At 42.9% G+C, this 21,390-nt stretch overlaps 1 protein-coding gene across 6 annotated transcripts in view; it reads right to left on the bottom strand.

The window, feature by feature from the left end:
- The window catches only part of LOC137433975 (aryl hydrocarbon receptor nuclear translocator 2), a 103,943-nt gene that overhangs the window by 63,907 nt on the left and 18,646 nt on the right, over window positions 1-21,390 (bottom strand). For all 6 annotated transcript variants that reach the window (XM_068126512.2, XM_068126513.2, XM_068126511.2 and 3 more), the window contains exons 2-9: window positions 19,054-19,186; window positions 15,493-15,552; window positions 12,757-12,801; window positions 12,202-12,415; window positions 10,027-10,240; window positions 6,709-6,811; window positions 6,513-6,572; window positions 4,397-4,482 (exon numbers count right to left, since the gene is read on the bottom strand). In XM_068126512.2, the coding sequence (XP_067982613.1) occupies window positions 4,397-4,482; window positions 6,513-6,572; window positions 6,709-6,811; window positions 10,027-10,240; window positions 12,202-12,415; window positions 12,757-12,801; window positions 15,493-15,552; window positions 19,054-19,186 (915 nt within the window). The remainder of the gene's footprint in view (window positions 1-4,396; window positions 4,483-6,512; window positions 6,573-6,708; window positions 6,812-10,026; window positions 10,241-12,201; window positions 12,416-12,756; window positions 12,802-15,492; window positions 15,553-19,053; window positions 19,187-21,390) is intronic.

Raw genomic sequence — 21,390 nt, forward strand, 5'->3', positions numbered from 1 at the left:
GAAATCGTAGGTACCATATCGAGTAATACCTCATATGAATGCCCTTGATGAGTGCTTCCCAGATCTGTAAACAGTTTGACGCTATGACGTCATTTGATGACGTCATGACGAAAAAACGGAATTTTCACATTTTGGCAAGATACGGTTCACCCTGTGGGTGACATATGTTCTTTTTATTTTTTTGTTTTTTTGTTTGTGGTTAATCTTTTTTTTTTCACGTTTAGATCACTCTGTAGACCACAGTTATTATTGGAAACTCCTGTAACTTCGCATATCAGAGTCCTATAGAGATACCCTTCAGCACACAAAATTTTGAAGGTCAAGGTCAAAGGTCAAGGTCACTTTGCGGTCAACCATGGAGGTCAACGAAACCCTTATTTTTTGAGTAACTTTGATCGGATCGTCTCCAAACTTCATGGGAATCTAGTATATGGTCCGGCGCTCAGCTGATTAGTTTTTGGTGGCGATCGGCCTTGACCTTCATGGTTAGCGCTGGAGGTCGAAAATTATTGACCCCAAGGTCAAATTTTGATTTTGTTTTTTTGTTTGTGGTTAATCATTTTTTTTCACGTTTAGATCACTCTGTAGACCACAGTTATTATTGGAAACTCCTGTAACTTCGCATATCAGAGTCCTATAGAGATACCCTTCAGCACACAAAATTTTGAAGGTCAAGGTCAAAGGTCAAGGTCACTTTGCGGTCAATCATGGAGGTCAACGAAACCCTTATTTTTTGAGTAACTTTGATCTTATGATCTCCAAACTTGGTGGGTATATAGGGTGTGGTATGGCGCTCAGCTGATTAGTTTTTGGTGTCGATCGGCCTTGACCTTCAAGGTCATTTTGAAGGTCATTCAATTTTGACCAAAAGGTAAAATTTTCAAGTTTCAGTTACCATATCGAGTAGTACCTCAAATTGAAGCCCTTGTTGAGTGCTTTCCAAACATATTTAGACATCTATCTATAATTCCACTAATCTCTGTGTGTATGTGTGTGTGTATGTATGCGACAACGATTTCTCGACAACTACCGGTCCGATATACTTGAAACTTGCCAGGTATATTGCTGGGGACCCGAGGATGTGCCTTTTCAAGGTTTGAAATTAATCGGACAAGTACTTACCGAGCTATGGCGATTTAGCCGTTCGCCGTTCGCTTTGGCGTTGCGAATGGACCAAACCATTCCATGTAAATAGAGGGGGGGGTTCTGTGGTCGTTGCGAATGGACGAAACCATTTCATGTAAATAGAGGGGGGGGGATTGTCACTGTACTCGCAAGCCGTTCGCCGTTCGCTTTGGCGTTGCGAATGAACCAAACCATTTCATGTAAATAGAGGGGGGGGGATATAATTTTAGATAGATATATAGTACGGGCATATATATAGTACGGGCATGCCCTAGTTATATAAATGACGTCATTTGGTGACGTTATAAGGCAAACACGTATTTTTCAAGGTCACTCTCTAGAACGATTATCATCGGAATATCTCGTGGGCAGACATTCCTCAAAGAGTCGCTTCTAGTGGATAGCAGTTCTGTTCACCTCAGTGTGACCTGAAGCAAGTCACTCATGTTCACATTTTGGCAAGATACGGTTCACCCTGTGGGTGACATATGTTTTTTGTTTGTTTGTTATCTTGCCAAAACGAAGTTTTTGCAAGATGTATTAGTCAGCTTGTATGTTTGTTTTTTTGTTTTTTTGTTTGTGGTTAATCATTTTTTTTTCACGTTTAGATCACTCTGTAGACCACAGTTATTATTGGAAACTCCTGTAACTTCGCATATCAGAGTCCTATAGAGATACCCTTCAGCACACAAAATTTTGAAGGTCAAGGTCAAAGGTCAAGGTCACTTTGTGGTCAATCATGGAGGTCGACGAAACACTAATTTTTTGAGTAACTTTGATCGGATCGTCTCCAAACTTCATGGGAATCTAGTATATGGTCCGGCGCTCAGCTGATTAGTTTTTGGTGGCGATCGGCCTTGACCTTCATGGTTAGCGCTGGAGGTCGAAAATTATTGACCCCAAGGTCAAATTTTGAAATCGTAGGTACCATATCGAGTAATACCTCATATGAATGCCCTTGATGAGTGCTTCCCAGATCTGTAAACAGTTTGACGCTATGACGTCATTTGATGACGTCATGACGAAAAAACGGAATTTTCACATTTTGGCAAGATACGGTTCACCCTGTGGGTGACATATGTTCTTTTTATCTTGCCAAAACGAAGTTTTTGCAAGATGTATCAGTCAGCTTGTATGTTTGTTTGTTTTTTATCTTGCCAAAACGAAGTTTTTGCAAGATGTATTAGTCAGCTTGTATGTTTGTATGTTTGTATGTTTGTATGTTTGTTTGTTTGTTTTTTTGTTTGTGGTTAATCATTTTTTTTTCACGTTTAGATCACTCTGTAGACCACAGTTATTATTGGAAACTCCTGTAACTTCGCATATCAGAGTCCTATAGAGATACCCTTCAGCACACAAAATTTTGAAGGTCAAGGTCATAGGTCAAGGTCACTTTGCGGTCAATCATGGAGGTCGACGAAACCCTTATTTTTTGAGTAACTTTGATCGGATCGTCTCCAAACTTCATGGGAATCTAGTATATGGTCCGGCGCTCAGCTGATTAGTTTTTGGTGGCGATCAGCCTTGACCTTCATGGTTAGCGCTGGAGGTCGAAAATTATTGACCCCAAGGTCAAATTTTGAAATCGTAGGTACCATATCGAGTAATACCTCATATGAATGCCCTTGATGAGTGCTTCCCAGATCTGTAAACAGTTTGACGCTATGACGTCATTTGATGACGTCATGACGAAAAAACGGAATTTTCACATTTTGGCAAGATACGGTTCACCCTGTGGGTGACATATGTTTATTTGTTTTTTTGTTTGTGGTTAATCATTTTTTTTTCACGTTTAGATCACTCTGTAGACCACAGTTATTATTGGAAACTCCTGTAACTTCGCATATCAGAGTCCTATAGAGATACCCTTCAGCACACAAAATTTTGAAGGTCAAGGTCAAAGGTCAAGGTCACTTTGCGGTCAATCATGGAGGTCGACGAAACCCTTATTTTTTGAGTAACTTTGATCGGATCGTCTCCAAACTTCATGGGAATCTAGTATATGGTCCGGCGCTCAGCTGATTAGTTTTTGGTGGCGATCGGCCTTGACCTTCATGGTTAGCGCTGGAGGTCGAAAATTATTGACCCCAAGGTCAAATTTTGAAATCGTAGGTACCATATCGAGTAATACCTCATATGAATGCCCTTGATGAGTGCTTCCCAGATCTGTAAACAGTTTGACGCTATGACGTCATTTGATGACGTCATGACGAAAAAACGGAATTTTCATGAAAAAATTATTTCCTCAGTTCTCATCAAAATCTTTCAATATTTCATGTGCGTTGGTCATGAAGACATACTAGTCACCATACGAAATTATTACGGTCAAGGTCAAAGGTCAAGGTCACTTTGCGGTCAATCATGGAGGTCAACGAAACCCTTATTTTTTGAGTAACTTTGATCTTATGATCTCCAAACTTGGTGGGTATATAGGGTGTGGTATGGCGCTCAGCTGATTAGTTTTTGGTGTCGATCGGCCTTGACCTTCAAGGTCATTTTGAAGGTCATTCAATTTTGACCAAAAGGTAAAATTTTCAAGTTTCAGTTACCATATCGAGTAGTACCTCAAATTGAAGCCCTTGTTGAGTGCTTTCCAAACATATTTAGACATTATATAAATGACGTCATTTGGTGACGTTATAAGGCAAACACGTATTTTTCAAGGTCACTCTCTAGAACGATTATCATCGGAATATCTCGTGGGCAGACATTCCTCAAAGAGTCGCTTCTAGTGGATAGCAGTTCTGTTCACCTCAGTGTGACCTGAAGCAAGTCACTCATGTTCACATTTTGGCAAGATACGGTTCACCCTGTGGGTGACATATGTTTATTACATTTTCGTTGCCGTGTTCTTGGTTGGGTTTCGGAATAAACCCTTGTGTTCGTGTTCGTGAAATTAAACGCATCGTGTTTCTTCCATCCCGCGCGCGTCATAACTGCCAAACTGGAGATCGCCTCAAGAGTTAAAGCTGGTTCGGTTAATCCATCCATGGCTGGTGATAACTCGCTGCAGACGCGACTATTACAAAGATCACCTTCACCCATTATTTAGCTATTTTCCTGTTATGCACTGACAGTTGGTATTTAATCTCCCAGAAGCAGGCAAACATCTTGATGGCCAGGTGGATACAGCACTAAAAATAATAGGTCGGGAAGCTTTAACAGGTGAGATATGGATAGCATTTTACACATGCAAATTTGTCGCTCTCGTGTACAAAGTTGGGTTATCAGCCAAGCAAATCACCAACAAGCACAAAGCACATACACGTACCAGATGGCGGCCACGCTTTGATGTAACCGGTACAATGCACCACCACATATTGCGCCTCTCCTTCCTTCACTGTACCCAAACTATTCCTGAAGTCAAGAACATAGGAAATAGGAATGTGAAATGCACATGTGGCCTTGGAGCAAGTTCACAAAACAAATGTCATAATATGCTCATATTCAAATGACGAAGAACAATGAACATTATTTTCACTTACAGTCACGTGAAAAAGTAAGTACACACCATGTAAAGTTTTGACTTTTTCAACATATTTCAACATGCAGCTATTTGATCTTCATTTCAACAATATTGATAGATAAAGGTGATATAATATAACGAATATCATGAAACATTTACATTTTGTAGTCCATTGTATAATTTAAATAAACATAAATGAAAATTTCGCATGTGGAAAAAGTAAGTACACCCTTGGCTCTCATAGGTGGTATTGCCCCCTTTGGCAAAAAACAACCTCAAGTAGGCGTTTCTTATAACTGTCTACCAGTCTCTGACATCGACTGGGAGAAATTTTTGCCCACTCCTCCATGCAGAATTATTTCAGCTGTGCGATGTTTGAGGGGTTTCTTGCATGCACAGCTCGTTTCAAATCCCCCCACAACATCTCGATGGGATTTAGATCCGGGCTTTGACTTGGCCATTCCAGAACCCTCCATTTCTTTCTTTTCAGCCATTCCTTGGTGGATTTACTGGTATGTTTAGAGTCATTGTCATGTTGCAAGGTCCACCTTCGGTTGAGCTTCAACTTTCCAACAGATGGCCTCACATTATTCTCAAGCACCCTCTGGTACAATGAAGAATTCATAGTGGATTCTATGATGGTGAGCTGCCCAGGCCCTGATGCAGCAAAGCTGCCCCAAACCATAATATTTCCACCACCATGCTTTACATTTGGTATCAGGTTATTGTGGTCAAATGCTGTCTTTGGTTTTCGCCAAACATGTCTTCTGGTACTGTGGCCAAATAGCTCCACCTTTGACTCATCTGTCCAGAGCACATTGTTCCAGAAGTGCTGGTCTTTGCCTCGGTGTTCATTGGCAAACTTTAGTCTTGCCCTGATGTTCTTTCTGGACAGCAAAGGTTTCCTCCTGGCACACCTCCCATGTAGATCAAATTTGTGCAGCCTCTTTCCAATGGTAGACTCCTGCACTTTGACATCAACAGTGGCAAGAGCTACCTGTAGGTCACGTGATGACATTCTGGGGTCCTTAGAGACTTCTTTCAGCATCTTGCGGTCTGCTCTCGGGCTGAACTTGCTGGCGCGGCCTGGCCTGAACAAGTTGGCAGTTGTTTGGAATCTTCTCCACTTGTAGATGATCTTCCGGACAGTCGAATGATTTATTTCAAATCGTTTGGAGATCTTTTTAAATCCCTTTCCAGACTCGTAGGGATCTATAACCTTCTTTCTGAAGGCCTCAGAGAGCTCTTTTGATCCAGGCATGGTGATGCCGCACACTTCAACAACAAAGAGCAAACCAAACTAAATGTCTGAGGTTTAAATAAGACAGGTTCCTCCAAGATCCTCTCTAACGATGTTTTAATCATTTGCACCTGAGCTGGTGCATCTGATTCTAATTTTAGGTATTTGAAGTAGTGATAAATGTAGGGGTGTACTTACTTTTTCCACATGCGAAATTTGCATTTATGTTTATTTAAATTATACAATGGACTACAAAATGTAAATGTTTCATGATATTTGTTATATTATATCACCTTTATCTATCAATATTGTTGAAATGAAGATCAAATAGCTGTAGGTTGAAATATGTTGAAAAGGTCAAAAAACTTTACATGGGGTGTACTTACTTTTTCACGTGACTGTATATAATGCACATTACCACTATCTGTGCATCAGATCATGTGACTGATTGATTGACTGACTTTTTGCAAGATAATGCATTAAAGGGCAACAAAATAAAAATCAACACCAGATGTGCCTGCCTCATCATACATTTCTTCCAAAGTCTAATTATCTTACACACGTTTTAAGCAGTGTATATTAACGTTTCATGTTCTGCTATGTGTCTGCAATGCATTTTGTAAGGGAACCTTAAGAAAAAAACTGAAATGTATACGAAAATAAACCTTGCCTACATCTCACCTGAAGCGGAGATGACAAAGTCGACTACCAGCCAGGTGGTCGACAGGGGCATTGCCACACCTGCAGGCAATGAAGAATCAGACTGAGACCCAGAGTTTCCTTCCCCAAACAGCAAAGAGGAACAGCTCAGAAACTCAACATGAGGCAAATGTTTCGAAATAATCATCACGCCTATTTTATCAGTTGCTATTTTTACCGCAAACGGCAGATAAACGAACGCCGCGAGCCCATGGACATCCGCATAGCAGCTTGCTGTCCCTCTTTTTTCACGGTGCCAGTCTTCAGGTCCAAGATTCGACCTTTGGTGCAAAGAGGAAACACGATGAATAAGGCTTACACGATAAATACAAGATAGACAGAGAGCTCTCAAGGCACGACAGAATGGCACAGATGTAGCCCATCTTCCTATGAGCCGTCTAGTTTTGCTTTGATTCTTGGCCGGACTATAAACTGTCGGAGTGGTGCTTCAGAGACAGGAAATTGCATTACAAAGTGTGCCGTCCCTCGGATGGACGTTAAGCCAGGTGTCCCATCCCACGGTGCCTTTCATGAAAAGTCGGCGGTATATCACCAGCACCTAGATTAAATTCCTGTCCAAATCAACTCCAATCAAAAAGCAGACATGGCCAGCTGGCTTGTAAAAGGCCTGGGCCAAACCTCCCCACATAAAGGTGGGAAAAATTGGGCCTTTGAAGTAGTAAGTAGTAAGTAGTTGTAGTAGTAGTAGTAGTAGTAGTAGTAGTCTCTATAATTTACTGAAGTCAAAAGCTCATGGAGAACAGAAAGTATGCAAAGCTCAGTATTTTAAGCTGCTTTAATGCAAACTCAGGATTTTAAACATTAGTCGGACGTATTTCTGCCTCAAGGTTTTAACAGCAAGAAAACAAAAAAACAACCAAAAAAATGCAAAGCTTACAGAACACTCTGTATTCTGTTTGACACAAGCATGATCACATGTAAAGTTCCATTAATGGCAGTGCTCTTATCAGTGGCTAAGCACTGCCAAATTAATCACGAGACTTGTATTGGTACAAAACTAGGTGCTGGGTTTTATCAGCTCAAGAGGAGAGAATATTAGTTCAAGTCTGCACAATTGCAACACAGCAAGGTCTATGAAAAGTCAAAAAAGGGCAATATTTTTTGCCAGTAATAAAAAACAAAACAAAAGGCACCAAGAGAGAGTTAACAGAACACGCGACACCATCCTGTCTTGAGAAACAAGGACATGGGCAGGGTCTACACGCATCAAATTTGATTGGTACTGATGATTTAAAACGCCATGCTATTTTGTTCAAGTACTGATAAACAGAAGGGCTTTAAAAGGTTCAAAAAGGCAATTTGTGTACCACAGTGTTCAAGTACATAATCAGATTGAAATAAAATAAAGATTTTAAAGGCTGTAGAAAAAAAAAAACATTCCGGAAGTTTACCGCCATTAATGGAGTTCACCACCTTTTACACCACCTTATTTAGCAAGTTACATTAGTTATTCATGCCTGTTGTTTGTGTCTCTTTTGACATCATTAAACAGGAAGTTTCCTGTTCGGAATGGTTTTCAATTTTGTTTGACTGCCTGTCTAAATCAGCTGCCCGTATACGGCAGACAGAGTAAAAAGATATCTTGTCCCTCTCTGCGCATGAACAATCAGGACAAATTCAGAGCCAAAGTACTAAGAAACTACAGGTTCGTTTTTCCAGAAACCTACATCAGGTTGCCCTCCAAATTTGAAGCTCCATCCCCCGCTCCCCAAGTACATCAGATGTATATGTTAGTTCATCATTTTCAGTCAGGTCAGTCTTTTGGGACTGCTCCTTTTTTTCATTCATTCATTCATTCATTTTGGTTTGTTGGAATGATTAAACACTGGCTCAGGCAGTCCGAAGACTGAAATTTGTCAAGTTTACAATAATAACAATATTTCATAAAACTTACAAATGCATATAAAAATAATAATAATCATATAAAATTACTATTAATGTAAATATTATGTAAACTAAAAAAGCAGAGACCCAAAGAAGAAACCCGGCTGCTGCTTAACAGCACCCTCAATAATGAATAAATCGCTCCACAATGTCACGTTTAAGGCACAGCTCCCACGATCCATTGTAATGAAAGGAGAAGCTGTGGCAATGAACGAAGCCCCTCCCAGCCGCCACATGGAACAGACAAGAGGCTCACGGCCCACAGCAATGTTCGGGCAGCCCCGAACAGCTCGGTAAGCACGTGGTCCGGCAGCCCCGAACAACTCGGTAAGCACATGGTCCGGGTAGCTTGATCAGCACGTGGACCGGGCAGCCACAAACACCTCGATAAGCACGTGGACCAGGCAGTCCCAAACAGATCGGTAAGCACGTGATCCGGCAGGCCCGAACAACTCGGTAAGCACATGGTCTGGGTAGGCTTGATCAGCACGTGGACCGGGCAGCCACAAACACCTCGATAAGCACGTGGACCAGGCAGTCCCAAACAGATCGGTAAGCACGTGGTCCGGCAGGCCCGAACAACTCGGTAAGCACATGGTCTGGGTAAGCTTGATCAGCACGTGGACCAGGCAGTCCCAAACAGATCGGTAAGCACGTGCTCCGGGCAGCGCCGAACAGCCTGCTGAGTACGTGCACCAGGAAGTCCCGAACAGCCCGGTAAGCATATCGACCAGGCAGCTGAGAACAGTTCGGCAACTCATGGTAACATGTAACCCAGTGTACGACAGTGTCGGGTTATCGGCAACTAAATCGACACCCCTCACTGGCTTTGCTTGTGGGGAAGGTGACTGTGACACCCTGCCAGGACTAAAAACAACACCTGACAAAGGGTGTATGAGCTCCCTTCGGGAGCCAATGGTCATCCAGTGCGGAGATGGCGTCTCCTATAAAAACATCTAATGGGGGTAGGAAAATTGATTTTTCTGCCTGACCTATTTACCCCCTCCTGCAAAGTGGTCCTGTGAAGAAGTTCCTTATTTGAGGACTAGGTGAAGGTTTTGCCTCGTCTTCTTTTTCTTTGTAGCCCTTAGTTTTAATGGTTTTCAGCCTTCTTTTGGGTGAACTTAAATAAAATAAAAAATCCCTTCATCCCTCATCTGTGAAAGCGGCTCTATGTGTCTGTTGGCTCGTGCCTCTCCCTCCAATCTATCAAGAGCGCTGTCTGTCATCACTTTGTACCTTCTCCCATTCCAAATCACCGTCCTCTTCTACTCTCATTGACCACCTATCATCCCTTTCCATTTTGCCACTCATATGATGTTCTTGCCTCAATGTTGCTCTTTGATCCCTAAGTCCATGAAGCTGCTGCACTCTGTCATTTAGTGCCTCACTTAGCTTAGATTTCTACATTAAAAACTCAAAACATTATCAGTTAATCATAATCATAAACAAATGTAGAAGCAGCTGAAACATTAAAGAAAAAGTAAGCAATACCAATGAAGAGCACATGGTTCACATTTTCGGATGATCCGAAATGAAGCGACCCTCAATAATGCAACAATAGTAACCCATGGCCTCAAAACAGGCTTACCTGCTGCAGCCCCTTCAGCTGTTGAGAGCTGCTCATTGAGTTTTTCCACGTCGTCAGGATGCGCCTGGTCATATAGTGATCCTCCAACCCAGGATGACTGTGGCTGGTTGAGAACGGGTGAGACAGAGTCTGACACGTAGATAATCCGTCCAGTCTCGCAGGCGGCCACAAACAGAAATCCATCAGCAGCTTCCAAGATGAGGTGTTTTAGCTCCTGACGTATAACAAACAAGCATTCAGGACATGTGACAATGGAAGCGATTGCTGAAGAACAGGGTCCTTGTGTTCAATGCCACAGTAAGCTTTGCAACACATTTCCAAAAGGGCAATTCAGTGGCTACAAGCGAATTCTGCATGTGCATCACCAACACATGTTAGTTGGAAAGAAAACATCAAATATTGTATACCATATTTATTGTATGAACACCGAATCATGTACCCTTTTTCCCAATACAAACTAGAACAGCACTCTTCGACGTCATGACGTCGAGCAATATGCCTGCGCAGTCCACACACATTATGACATTATTATACATACTTGTACAAAGTTTGATTTAAATCCCATTGGCTGTTCTCAAGTATCACATTTTTACCTGGCATGACCTCTGACCTTTGACACCAAAATCGAAATCGAATCAGTTCATCTTTGCATCAAAATATATACATATACCAAGTTTGGTCAAAATCCCATCACTGGCTCACAAGTTAGCTCGGTAACAGAATTTTTACCTTACGATACCTCTGACCTCTTGCCTGCATCATCGAATCAGTTCATCTTTGCATCAATATAAATACAGTACTTGCATTAATGATGGCTGTTAGCCTGGAGAACATCATCCTGCCCATCAGCAATCCCCGTGTGAGTGTGAGTGAGACGGTCCCGTTTGTCCTGGGGTATTAAGAATAAGACTGTCTAAGGATTTCCCTGTGTCTCTTCTTCCTGAGCTGTAAATACGTAGATAATAATTAAACCTATTTGTTCTTCCTTTTCTTCTGAATTTGATCGCTTTTGTGATTTCTCCATTGACTAAGCGTGGCATGGGTAAAACCGCTTGAATCGGGTTCCATTAATTATAACGGCGCGGATCACGTGTACGCAAACCGCTCGGCGTATCACCATCACACGTGGTTCAAGCGAGGCTTATTTCCTCGCTTCCAGGGCAGCGCTAGTACCTAGGTACGAGCGAATTTGGTCCCGAAACCCTATTTGGCACTGTCCGGAAGCGACAGAATAGGTCTCGGGTCACGCCAGGCTAGTAAAGACAAGAGGATTAATCCCCCCCTTGATAAGGGGAGAAGGCCGGCGACAGATCTGCAACAATTAGCCTGGTATTGGCTTAGTGGTTAGGGTGCCGGCTTGGGATCCTAGGATCCTGGGTTCGAATCCCGGTCGATCGCTGAATTAACGCCAGGGGGGTTGACTCAGCCTGTCATCCTTCCGAGGTCGGCAAATTGAGTACCAGCTTTCTGGGCTGAATGATCACGGTGTGTACCCCGATTTAGAATAGGTACACCGTATCCCTGCGCATCGTAAAAGCGTGACCAAGGGTTGGCGTCAGGAAGGGCATCCGGCCATAAAAACATTGCCTCAAACAGGGAACCATGATTGTCATGGGGCCCGCAAGGCTAACCCCTGCTCTAGCGGGGAAAATGGCCTTAAAACGATCATTCATTCATTTCATTCATTAATTAGTGATATTCTGCTTCCTTAAATGGAAAACTAAACTGGTGTTAGGCCCTTATCATGAGAGGTTTCGAATGGTAGGGCTGGCAGAATGGCCTAGACGCCCTAGAGGAACACACACAAACTCCTCTGTGCCATAAAGCCTGGGTTTGAATATTGGCACAGCTATAAACTGTCATACTGGTCTCTCGAAGGCAGGGCGAGGCATAAATGCGTGTGCCCTCCCTCGGATGGATGTTAAACTGGATGTCCCGTTTGCCAGAATTAGTTGGTAGACGTTAAAGATCTCACAGTGGCCTTTGCGAAGAATAGGCCAGCTTTCGCTGGCTGCATCAACGGTATAGCTACGCTCGCATCTATGATGCAACCAACAGCCAAAGGCCGCATACAAAATAAATTCATCAAAACGATGTTTTATACTCAGGGTTTACCACTACAGATGTTCAGCTTGAAAATAACCATCCTGGGAAGTGATAGAGTTTGGCATTAACCTGGTCTGTGAGGAATGAGGGCCTGTAGGTTCCCTCTGTAGGCGAGTTGCCCGTGCCACGAAGAGACTTCATGTGCGATACGGCCATGCGAAGCACTGTCAGCTTGTCTGGCTTTCGTGCGAGGGCCCCGCATGACGGCACCATGTCAGAGAGCTCAGAGATGTAAGCCGTCATTTTGTTACGACGGCGACGCTCGATCTCGCTGTGATTCTCTCTATGTGGAGCAATGGTGGAGGAGGGGTGGGAAGTTAAATGGTACATGCTCAGAAAAAATAATTATTTGGATGTGCAGAGATTAGGAAAATAAAGAAAAAGATGAAAAGATGAAAGATGGAAAAAAAAAAAAAAAAAAAAAGATGAATAAAGGTATTTAAATGTGAAAAAGCACCAACCAAAGATAAGCCACTCTCTGTATGGAAGAGAAAGAAGATGGAAAGTGATTAAATGTCTTGATTAGCAGAAGTAAAACTCTCAAGAGAGTGAATATTGGTAAGGAAAGAAGAAGGAAATAATGGAGGTGAAGGAAAAAAAAAGAAAAGAAAAATCAATTCTCACCTTGCCATTCTCTCCTTATCTGCAGAATTTTGGTCGTCCTCAGACCTGCAAAATGAAGACCGAGTGAAGAGCTCGGTGAAGAGCAATCCTTTATGATAGTGGTGAAGAGCTACTGCTATTTTTTTTTTCTTTTTCAGAACATCTATCAAAACTGTTTCATTGACAATGAAGCTCAATTGACTGTGTCGGTTGGGCAACCAAACAGATGTACAAACTATAAACGAGCTCTACATATGATACAATGACCAAAATAGCTCAAAACAAGATCTCTGATATTGCTCAAAACAAGACATACAAAGAAGCTCAAAACAAGACTACATTATCAACAATAATGCTTTGGGGCCATTTTCATGGGATTACCCACTGAAGACTGCCTCTCCCAATAGGCAAGAATTATCGCGAGGTGACAACCACCGTCGCGGCAACTTGGGTTTCTCATGCAAGTTTTATTTTGTCACGTGCAACTGGAAAAAGGTTACATGTATACGTATATATGTATACGTGTATGTATATATGTATGTATATATGTATGTATGTATATATGTATGTATGTACGTAGTGTGTTCAAAAAGTATCCGACCTTTATTTTTCGTGCGTAAAAAAAAAGAAGCTAGGGAGGCGTTGATTGGTGCACGTATGTAGGCGATCCTAATGCGCACGCGTGAATTTTTTCCCACCTGCAGAAGCTGTCATTCGACGGCAGACCGCCGATGAGTGAGGACATGTAAGTGAGCGCCGTCGGATTTTCGTTTTTGACAAAATGACGGAAAAACTTGAACAACGCTACTGCATCAAATTTTGTGTTTCATCAAATTTGCATCAAAACTGCAACTTGGTTTCTGGGTCGTACCCATAAACCCAGGACTCATCGCCAGTGATCACTGTGTTGAGGAAGCTGGGATCGCTGTTCACAGTCTCCAGCATGTCCTGTGCGATCTCCAAACGGAGTTGCTTCTGCTCAATCGTTAGCAGCTTTGGTACGAACTTCGCTGAGATTCTCCTGAAGCCCAAATCCTCCTTCATAATGGAATGAACGGTGTTGAATCTTGCGGATCGTTTCCACTTGGGAATCGCCAAGCTTTACACAAAATTTGATGCAGTAGCGTTGTTCAAGTTTTTCCGTCATTTTGTCAAAAACGAAAATCCGACGGCGCTCACTTACATGTCCTCACTCACATGTCCTCACTCATCGGCGGTCTGCCGTCGAATGACAGCTTCTGCAGGTGGGAGAAAATTCACGCGTGCGCATTAGGATCGCCTACATACGTGCACCAATCAACGCCTCCCTAGCTTCTTTTTTTTTACGCACGAAAAATAAAGGTCAGATACTTTTTGAACACAGTAGTATATATGTATGTGTTCCGGCTTTTGAATTCCCAACTGCAACAACAGTGCACAGGCAAGCAATGGTAACACCCGCCAAGTTCAAAGGATTGTCACTCAGTGAGAAATGACATTAAAAAATAGATATTATTGGAATGGGGGAAGTAAACAAAAATTTCAATTATTGAACTCCTTCGATTCCTATTGTGCTGGTATCATTCACTAATCCCAGTCAGTGTTACAGGCATGTTCGAGATGCAAATGCATGATTTGATACTCTCAGGTTGGCCATACATGGAGGCAATCCGTCCGTACAAATCCCAAGTGATTTCCTTTATGTTTGAGGTTACTCAGGTTCACCCCACAACATAACGTACATCACACTGGATTCGACGACGACCAAGTTCAATCGCACGATGCGTACACTAAGTAGCGCACACTCTTCTGCTGGAGCAAATTGCTCTCGACTCAAAAGTCAATTATGTCATGTCCATGTTTCTCACAATATCCACAATGGATTCCTCCTTTAATGCCCTTTCGAGTCAGAGTGAGTCAAACGGCATTCGCAGAGCTGGCAGCTTCTCAACCATCAACAACGATAAAAAGAAGCAAATTTGGTGATGTTTATATTTAGACATTGAAATTAACCTACAATAAATTATGGCAATGCCTTGCAAATTCACCAGAACTCCTGGAATTTGTGGCAGTAGTAGGTCCCTTTTAACTCCTGGAATTTGTGGCAGTAGTAGGTCCCTTTTAACTCCTGGAATTTGTGGCAGTAGTAGGTCCCTTTTAACTCTTGGAATTTGTGGCAGAAGTAGGTCCCTTTTAACTCCTGGAATTTGTGGCAGTAGTAGGTCCCTTTTAACTCTTGGAATTTGTGGCAGAAGTAGGTCCCTTTTAACTCCTGGAATTTGTGGCAGTAGTAGGTCCCTTTTAACTCCTGGAATTTGTGGCAGTAGTAGGTCCCTTTTAACTCCTGGAATTTGTGGCAGTAGTTGGTCCCTTTTAACTCCTGGAATTTGTGGCAGTAGTAGGTCCCTTTTAACTCCTGGAATTTGTGGCAGTAGTAGGTCCCTTTTAACTCCTGGAATTTGTGGCAGTATGAGTTCCCTTTTAACTCTTGGAATTTGTGGCAGTAGTAGGTCCCTTTTAACTTCTGGAATTTGTGGCAGTAGTAGGTCCCTTTTAACTCCTGGAATTTGTGCCAGTGGTAGGTCCCTTTTGCTGGTGAATTTTACATGAACAGGTTCACTGCCTGAGAATAATAATTGATATCCCATTTAAACCACTGGTGTGCCTTGATCACTCAAGTGTAACTGTCAAGATGTGGGGTGTGTAGGTTATAGGGGTGGGGGGCCAGAAGCAACAACTGATGTACGGATATGCTGGAGCCATGCCAAATGGGTTAACCTGGGATATTTGCTGGGTCCAGGACCATCATCGTCCTCATCGTCATCATCGTATTCAAGCCTGTTAAGTGAAAAAAGAAGAAAATGTAGGGGATAAGGAAATTAACTGGAAGAAGCCATATGATAAAAGAAAACATAGCATACACCTGCCAGCTTCCAGCATGGCACCACAGGCAACCTTTCATGTGGTACCCAAAAAGCAAGCAAAACTTGCTCATCACATCAAATCCCAACAAAATATAATTTCCAAAGGGCAGAAGTTGTGATTCACTATTATTCTGAGCATGTTTGTGTTAGCATACACAAAGGTGTATGCTAACCTAACAAAGCTAACCCCCGCTCTAGCAGGGAAAATGGCCTTAAAATGCCTGTTGTTGTATGTTAGAGCAAAGCCCAGAGGAAGCTAGGCCCCAGAGAGTTGGTGTGAAGCTCTAACTGTCTAACAGGAGACTTTGAAGTTTCATCATCTAAGCAATGGCAACATGAAATCATTTTGGATAACTATATTTTACTTTGATGTGTTCATCAACTATTTTAGCTTTCACGTAAAATAAAACTTTACTCCAAATAAACTGAGGACTTGTATTTGTGAGAATTAGGAGGAGACCAAGTGGGGGATGTGGGTGAGAAGGCTGATTGAATTAGGTAAACTACAAATCGTGACAAGGGTCTGGTATGGGGGAAATATGGACAAAAATGTATGCTCTCTACCAAGTGCCGTTCTAGTTTGTATATACATCAGGAAGGCTGGCAGAAAGTTTTTGAAACAATGGTACGCTTTTACAGTGTTTGAAGGAACACACACTCTGGGCGATATTTTTTAACGAATCTACAAAGAGAGAGTTTGACCAGGGATCGCCCATCGACAACTACCAGACAGCTCATGTCAGTAGTGCAAGTTCGCATATATCTAATACCGGTCAGTATGTACGTACAAGTGCACAGTCAGCCGACAGTGCCACTGCTGCAGTGGAGGTTGACGTATCGGGTATATGAGCAGTCATTTTAATGGTAGATGGGATGTGTGTTGGTGGTGGCCTGTTAAATTAGCTGATTAAATTAAACAGCATTAGCCTATCAAATAAACAGTATAAAGTCTTGTGAAATTCCAAAATCATCAGATTTCTTAACAGCAAAAAGAAAGAAAGAAAGAAAGAAAAAAAACAGGAACATTTGAAGCAGCGGTCTGTTGCCTTATACACCTGCCAGGTTCAATGTTTGGTCTGATTGAATTTTAAAAAATAATTTTCCCATACGTTTGGATTAATTTGAAGCAACCTTTGCTGATTTTTTTCCCTCCGAGGAACGTTTGTATTTTAGGGTGGGACAGACAGCATTAGACTATTACATATATACGAGTGGGGCAGCCGTGGGAAACCCACAGGCATAGACGTGAATGGCATTTGGACATCTTGAGTTAGATGCTGCACAAAAACGTTTTACAGAATGGGTAAAAACCTAACACTCCTCTACCCGCCCCCATTCCTCACTCTTCTCCACCACTCATTCTCCTCTCCACCACACACTCTCCTCTCCTCTCCACTCCACTCCACTCCACCTCCCACCCATCCTCCTCCTCTATACCCCCCGCTGTCCTCACTACCCCTCACCTCCTCCCCCACCCTCCCTCCTCCCCCCACTCACTCATTCTCCTTTCGAACCCCTCCTCACTCCTCTCCAACACCTCCTCTATTTCCCCCTCACTCTCTTCTTCTTCTTCTTCCCTCCCTCACTCACTCTTCTCACTGCTCCTCCTCCTCCTCTCCTCCTTCCTCTCTTCCTCTCCTTCCCCCTCACTCATCTCATTTCCCCCCTCACTCTTCTCCAACTCCTCACTGCACACACTGCACAGGGAAGAGCATCACACACAGGGGAGGGAGGTGAGTGGGAGGGGGGATAGTGGGGAAAGGGGAAGAGCATTCCACACAGGGGAGAGAAGGGAGGGTAGAGGAATAGTGACACTTCTACCTTAACTTGAGAGGAGGGAGTGGAGAGAACCTGCCTTGATTGACTTACTTTTGTTGTTCATTTTTAAACTTGAAATCATTGAATACACCGCTTCGCATTACAAAATAAAAATTGTGGATTCGCTTTACAAAAACATATATATATATTGTATTCCATAGTTAATCCACATTTACAATATATTATGTGAAAACTTTTTGAAGTATTGGTGAATTACATAGTTGGAAAAGAGTTAACTCACCTTAAATTACACCTAGGTCCCCCGTTGGGTGAAGTGATGCGAGTTGACAAAGTGGAAGACGCAAGGTGGCCATCTTGGATTTTGACGTGGCGACCCAATTTTCAATAGCGTTCTCCCTTATGCGTCAATACACCCACACACCAGATTAGAAGTTAGTAGTTCGTTTATTTTTCAAGATATTTCGCTCACAAGGTTGACATATATATGGTGGCGGCCATCTTGTATTTTGACGTGGCGACCCAATTTTCAATAGGGTTCTTCCTTATGCCTAGATACACGCACACACCAGATTAGAAGTTGGTACTTCGCTTATTTTTAAAGATATTCCGCTCACAAGGTTCAGACATACATGGCGTCAGACATACATGGCGGTGGCCATCTTGGATTTTGACGTGGGTTGCACCCACACACCAAATTTGAATGCGGTCCTTCGCTTACGCACGCACGTACGCACGGACGGACGGACACACGGACGGAGGGGAAAACCATAGTCCCCCTTTCGCTCCGCGGTGCGACGGGGGACAATAAACTTTATACGCACCCTAGGAATATGAAAAAATATAATTAAACTACAGTTTGATCCCTAACTTCAGTATTTAGTAGCTGTACTTTTACTAATATTATAAACAACTAATTCCCTAGTAGGGAACCCAAACCTAACCCCCTCTCCCTCTTCTCCACCCCACACCCCTCCCCTCTTTCCTTTCCTGTCCTGTCCCCACATTGTGTCCGACCAGACACATACAAAACAGCTATTAGAATACATTTCGCCGATTTTCTCAAGTTTTGCTGCAACCGACATTTAAACCATCCTAGAGACTATGGAATATGAAATCAGAGGTAATTAGAGTCGAGACAAAGCCATGACGGAGTCTCAATGGACTTTACATTGCAGGCCTTCATTTCATTTAAAATGTATTTTGTTCTACAAATGGTAACTTTCATTCAATTATCATCCCATTTTTTGCAACCGAGTCTAAAACCATCCCCCTCCACCTCCCCCAATTATGAAAAATGAAATCAGATATCGAATTAGAGCTTGGATAAAACCGTGAGAGAGTCAGAAAGCACGAGCCTAACAAAACAGGCCTCAGAGCTATGCAGTTCAAACAAAATGGTGAAGATTGGTTTTTTGTTTGAAGAAGCCTCTCAAAGTTTTTGAAGCCCCTCCCAGAATGGGTGTAGCCACTCTCTCAACGGGGAAAGCCACACCCGTGATAGGACAGGCAAACACATTCGACCAGAATATTCTAGTGATAGATCGTACTAACATCTGATGACAGTAATTGATAGCAAATGCAAACAACACAGCACACTAAATGAGAAACGATGGAAGGAAAGAAAGGGCACCCTTACCCAAGGCATTTATTGTTGCCGAGATTGATGGATGGTGGAAGGGGAAGTGGGTGGGTACCTATCGATGGTTGTGATGCTGGTACAATCCCAACAGGAACTGACATCAAGGGCTGTTCCAAGGGGACTTCCCCAACTGCATACAGGCACACCTTAAATGTGTTACAGCAATAGCACAACACATTGACCATCACTTGATAGTGCACAGCAACAGCTGGTACACAGAAGATTGTAAACAATTCAATGCAACAATTCTACAACCCTACAGGAGTAACGTTTGAGATGGTGAGAGAGAAAGTGTACATGTGATAGAGTCTCGGCCTCGGAAGACAAATTGATGGCTGTGAGGATGCGACCTAGCCGGCGCATCCTCGGGAAGAGACTTTTGCATGGCCGTTTGCATACTGGAACTCCAGGTGGGGGCTGATGAGGGTGGGGGTGGGAATCAACATCTCCATTTCAGGATGATCCAAATATGTAATGAGATAAAGGCAGAATCTTCAAGGTCACCACATCAAAATGTACTCGCTTCAAGATTACAGTTTTCAAGTAATGAATGGTCACCCTCAAATGATTTGGTGACCACATGGTAAAACAGAAGAAACGGTTCCAGGACAAGTCTGCCTAAAGATTTACTGTCTAGAATCTAGATGCTCTGACTGCTTATCTATAATGTGTTCTTGCCTAACTGAAGCCAACAAGAATGACCGCAATGTGGTCACAACCTGCAACAAAATCCAGTGATGGGTCGATTGGGAAAGCATATTTAAAACACATTTCTAAAAATGAACAGCACAATTGGAAAACACACATTTCATGCACTATTAAACAAGACCGAAAGTCTAACATCGGTGTAGCTGGGCTTGTTTGATACTTTAGTTGAAGAGGATAGTATGACCTGGGTGGGGATACCAGTTAGCAAATAATGTAAGTATTAAAATTTTTTTGCATTGAGACACTGGTTTATTCTGTTTCAAGTCAACAATGAACCAACCATACACCGCTTCAATCTCGAAACTTTGCAATAACGACAAAGGGATTGCAGTGTTACGATTATATTTACAATATTATTAGTATGAACGCTTTTATTATTATTACGAAAACAATACTACTGTATTAAGAAACCTGGGCTAATTTGTCCGAAGCGGCCTGAAGGCGAGCCATGAAGGCATGAAGCCCAAGGCCTATAAGTATTGTGTCGTTGGAAGATCCGTAACGTCTATGCTTTCGATATTTGATGGTCATTTTAACAATCGGTTCGTTTGTGTTTCACACAATGAAAAACGTTAAGGTAGAGCATGGCGATTGTGAGGTATGACAGGCTCGACGATATGTTCGGCCTGAACAACATTGGAATCAAAATGGTGGTGTGCAGAGTCAGCTGACGTACCGCCGTAATGACATCAAATCACCCCTGTCATGTGACCAGATCCTCAGCTCTGATTGGTGTACGTTTGAGGGGACATACGGACAGACAAACACTGTTCTATATGGCTTTGCCCTAGGGGCTACGCCGTAAAAATTAACTCGACACCTCACCGTGCATTCTGACATACCACGAAATTCTGACATACCATGCATTCTGACATACCGCGCATTCTGACATACCACGCATTCTGACATACCACGCATTCTGACATACCGCGCATTCTGACATACCGTGCATTCTGACATACCGCGCATTCTGACATACCGCGCATTCTGACATACCGCGCATTCTGACATACCGCGCATTCTGACATACCGCGCATTCTGACATACCGCGCATTCTGACATACCGCGCATTCTGACATACCGCGCATTCTGACATATCGCGCATTCTGACATACCGCGCATTCTGACATACCGCGCATTCTGACATACCGCGCATTCTGACATACCGCGCATTCTGACATACCGCGCATTCTGACATACCGCGCATTCTGACATACCGCGCCTTCTGACATACCGCGCCTTCTGACATACCGCGCCTTCTGACATACCGCGCATTCTGACATACCGCGCATTCTGACATACCGCGCATTCTGACATATCGCGCATTCTGACATACCGCACATTCTGAGATACCGCGCATTCTGACATACCGTGCATTCTGACATACCGCGCATTCTGACATACCGTGCATTCCGACGGGCTTGATCAAACCTTACTATTATGAGACATATGATTCTATTCTTCAGAGTCCCGCTTCGTGAATAACACTGGACCCAAGCAAAGACGATGGCTTTAATAATTTGCGTAACGTAATGCTTGATTACCATGCGTTCTGTCGTACCGTGCGTTCCGGCGTACCGTGCGTTTCGGCGTACCGTGCATTCCGGCGTACCGTGCGTTCCTGCG

The sequence above is a fragment of the Myxine glutinosa genome, chromosome 10 (assembly GCF_964187855.1).
Source record: "Myxine glutinosa chromosome 10, kmMyxGlut1.1, whole genome shotgun sequence".
Lineage (NCBI taxonomy): Eukaryota > Metazoa > Chordata > Myxini > Myxiniformes > Myxinidae > Myxine > Myxine glutinosa.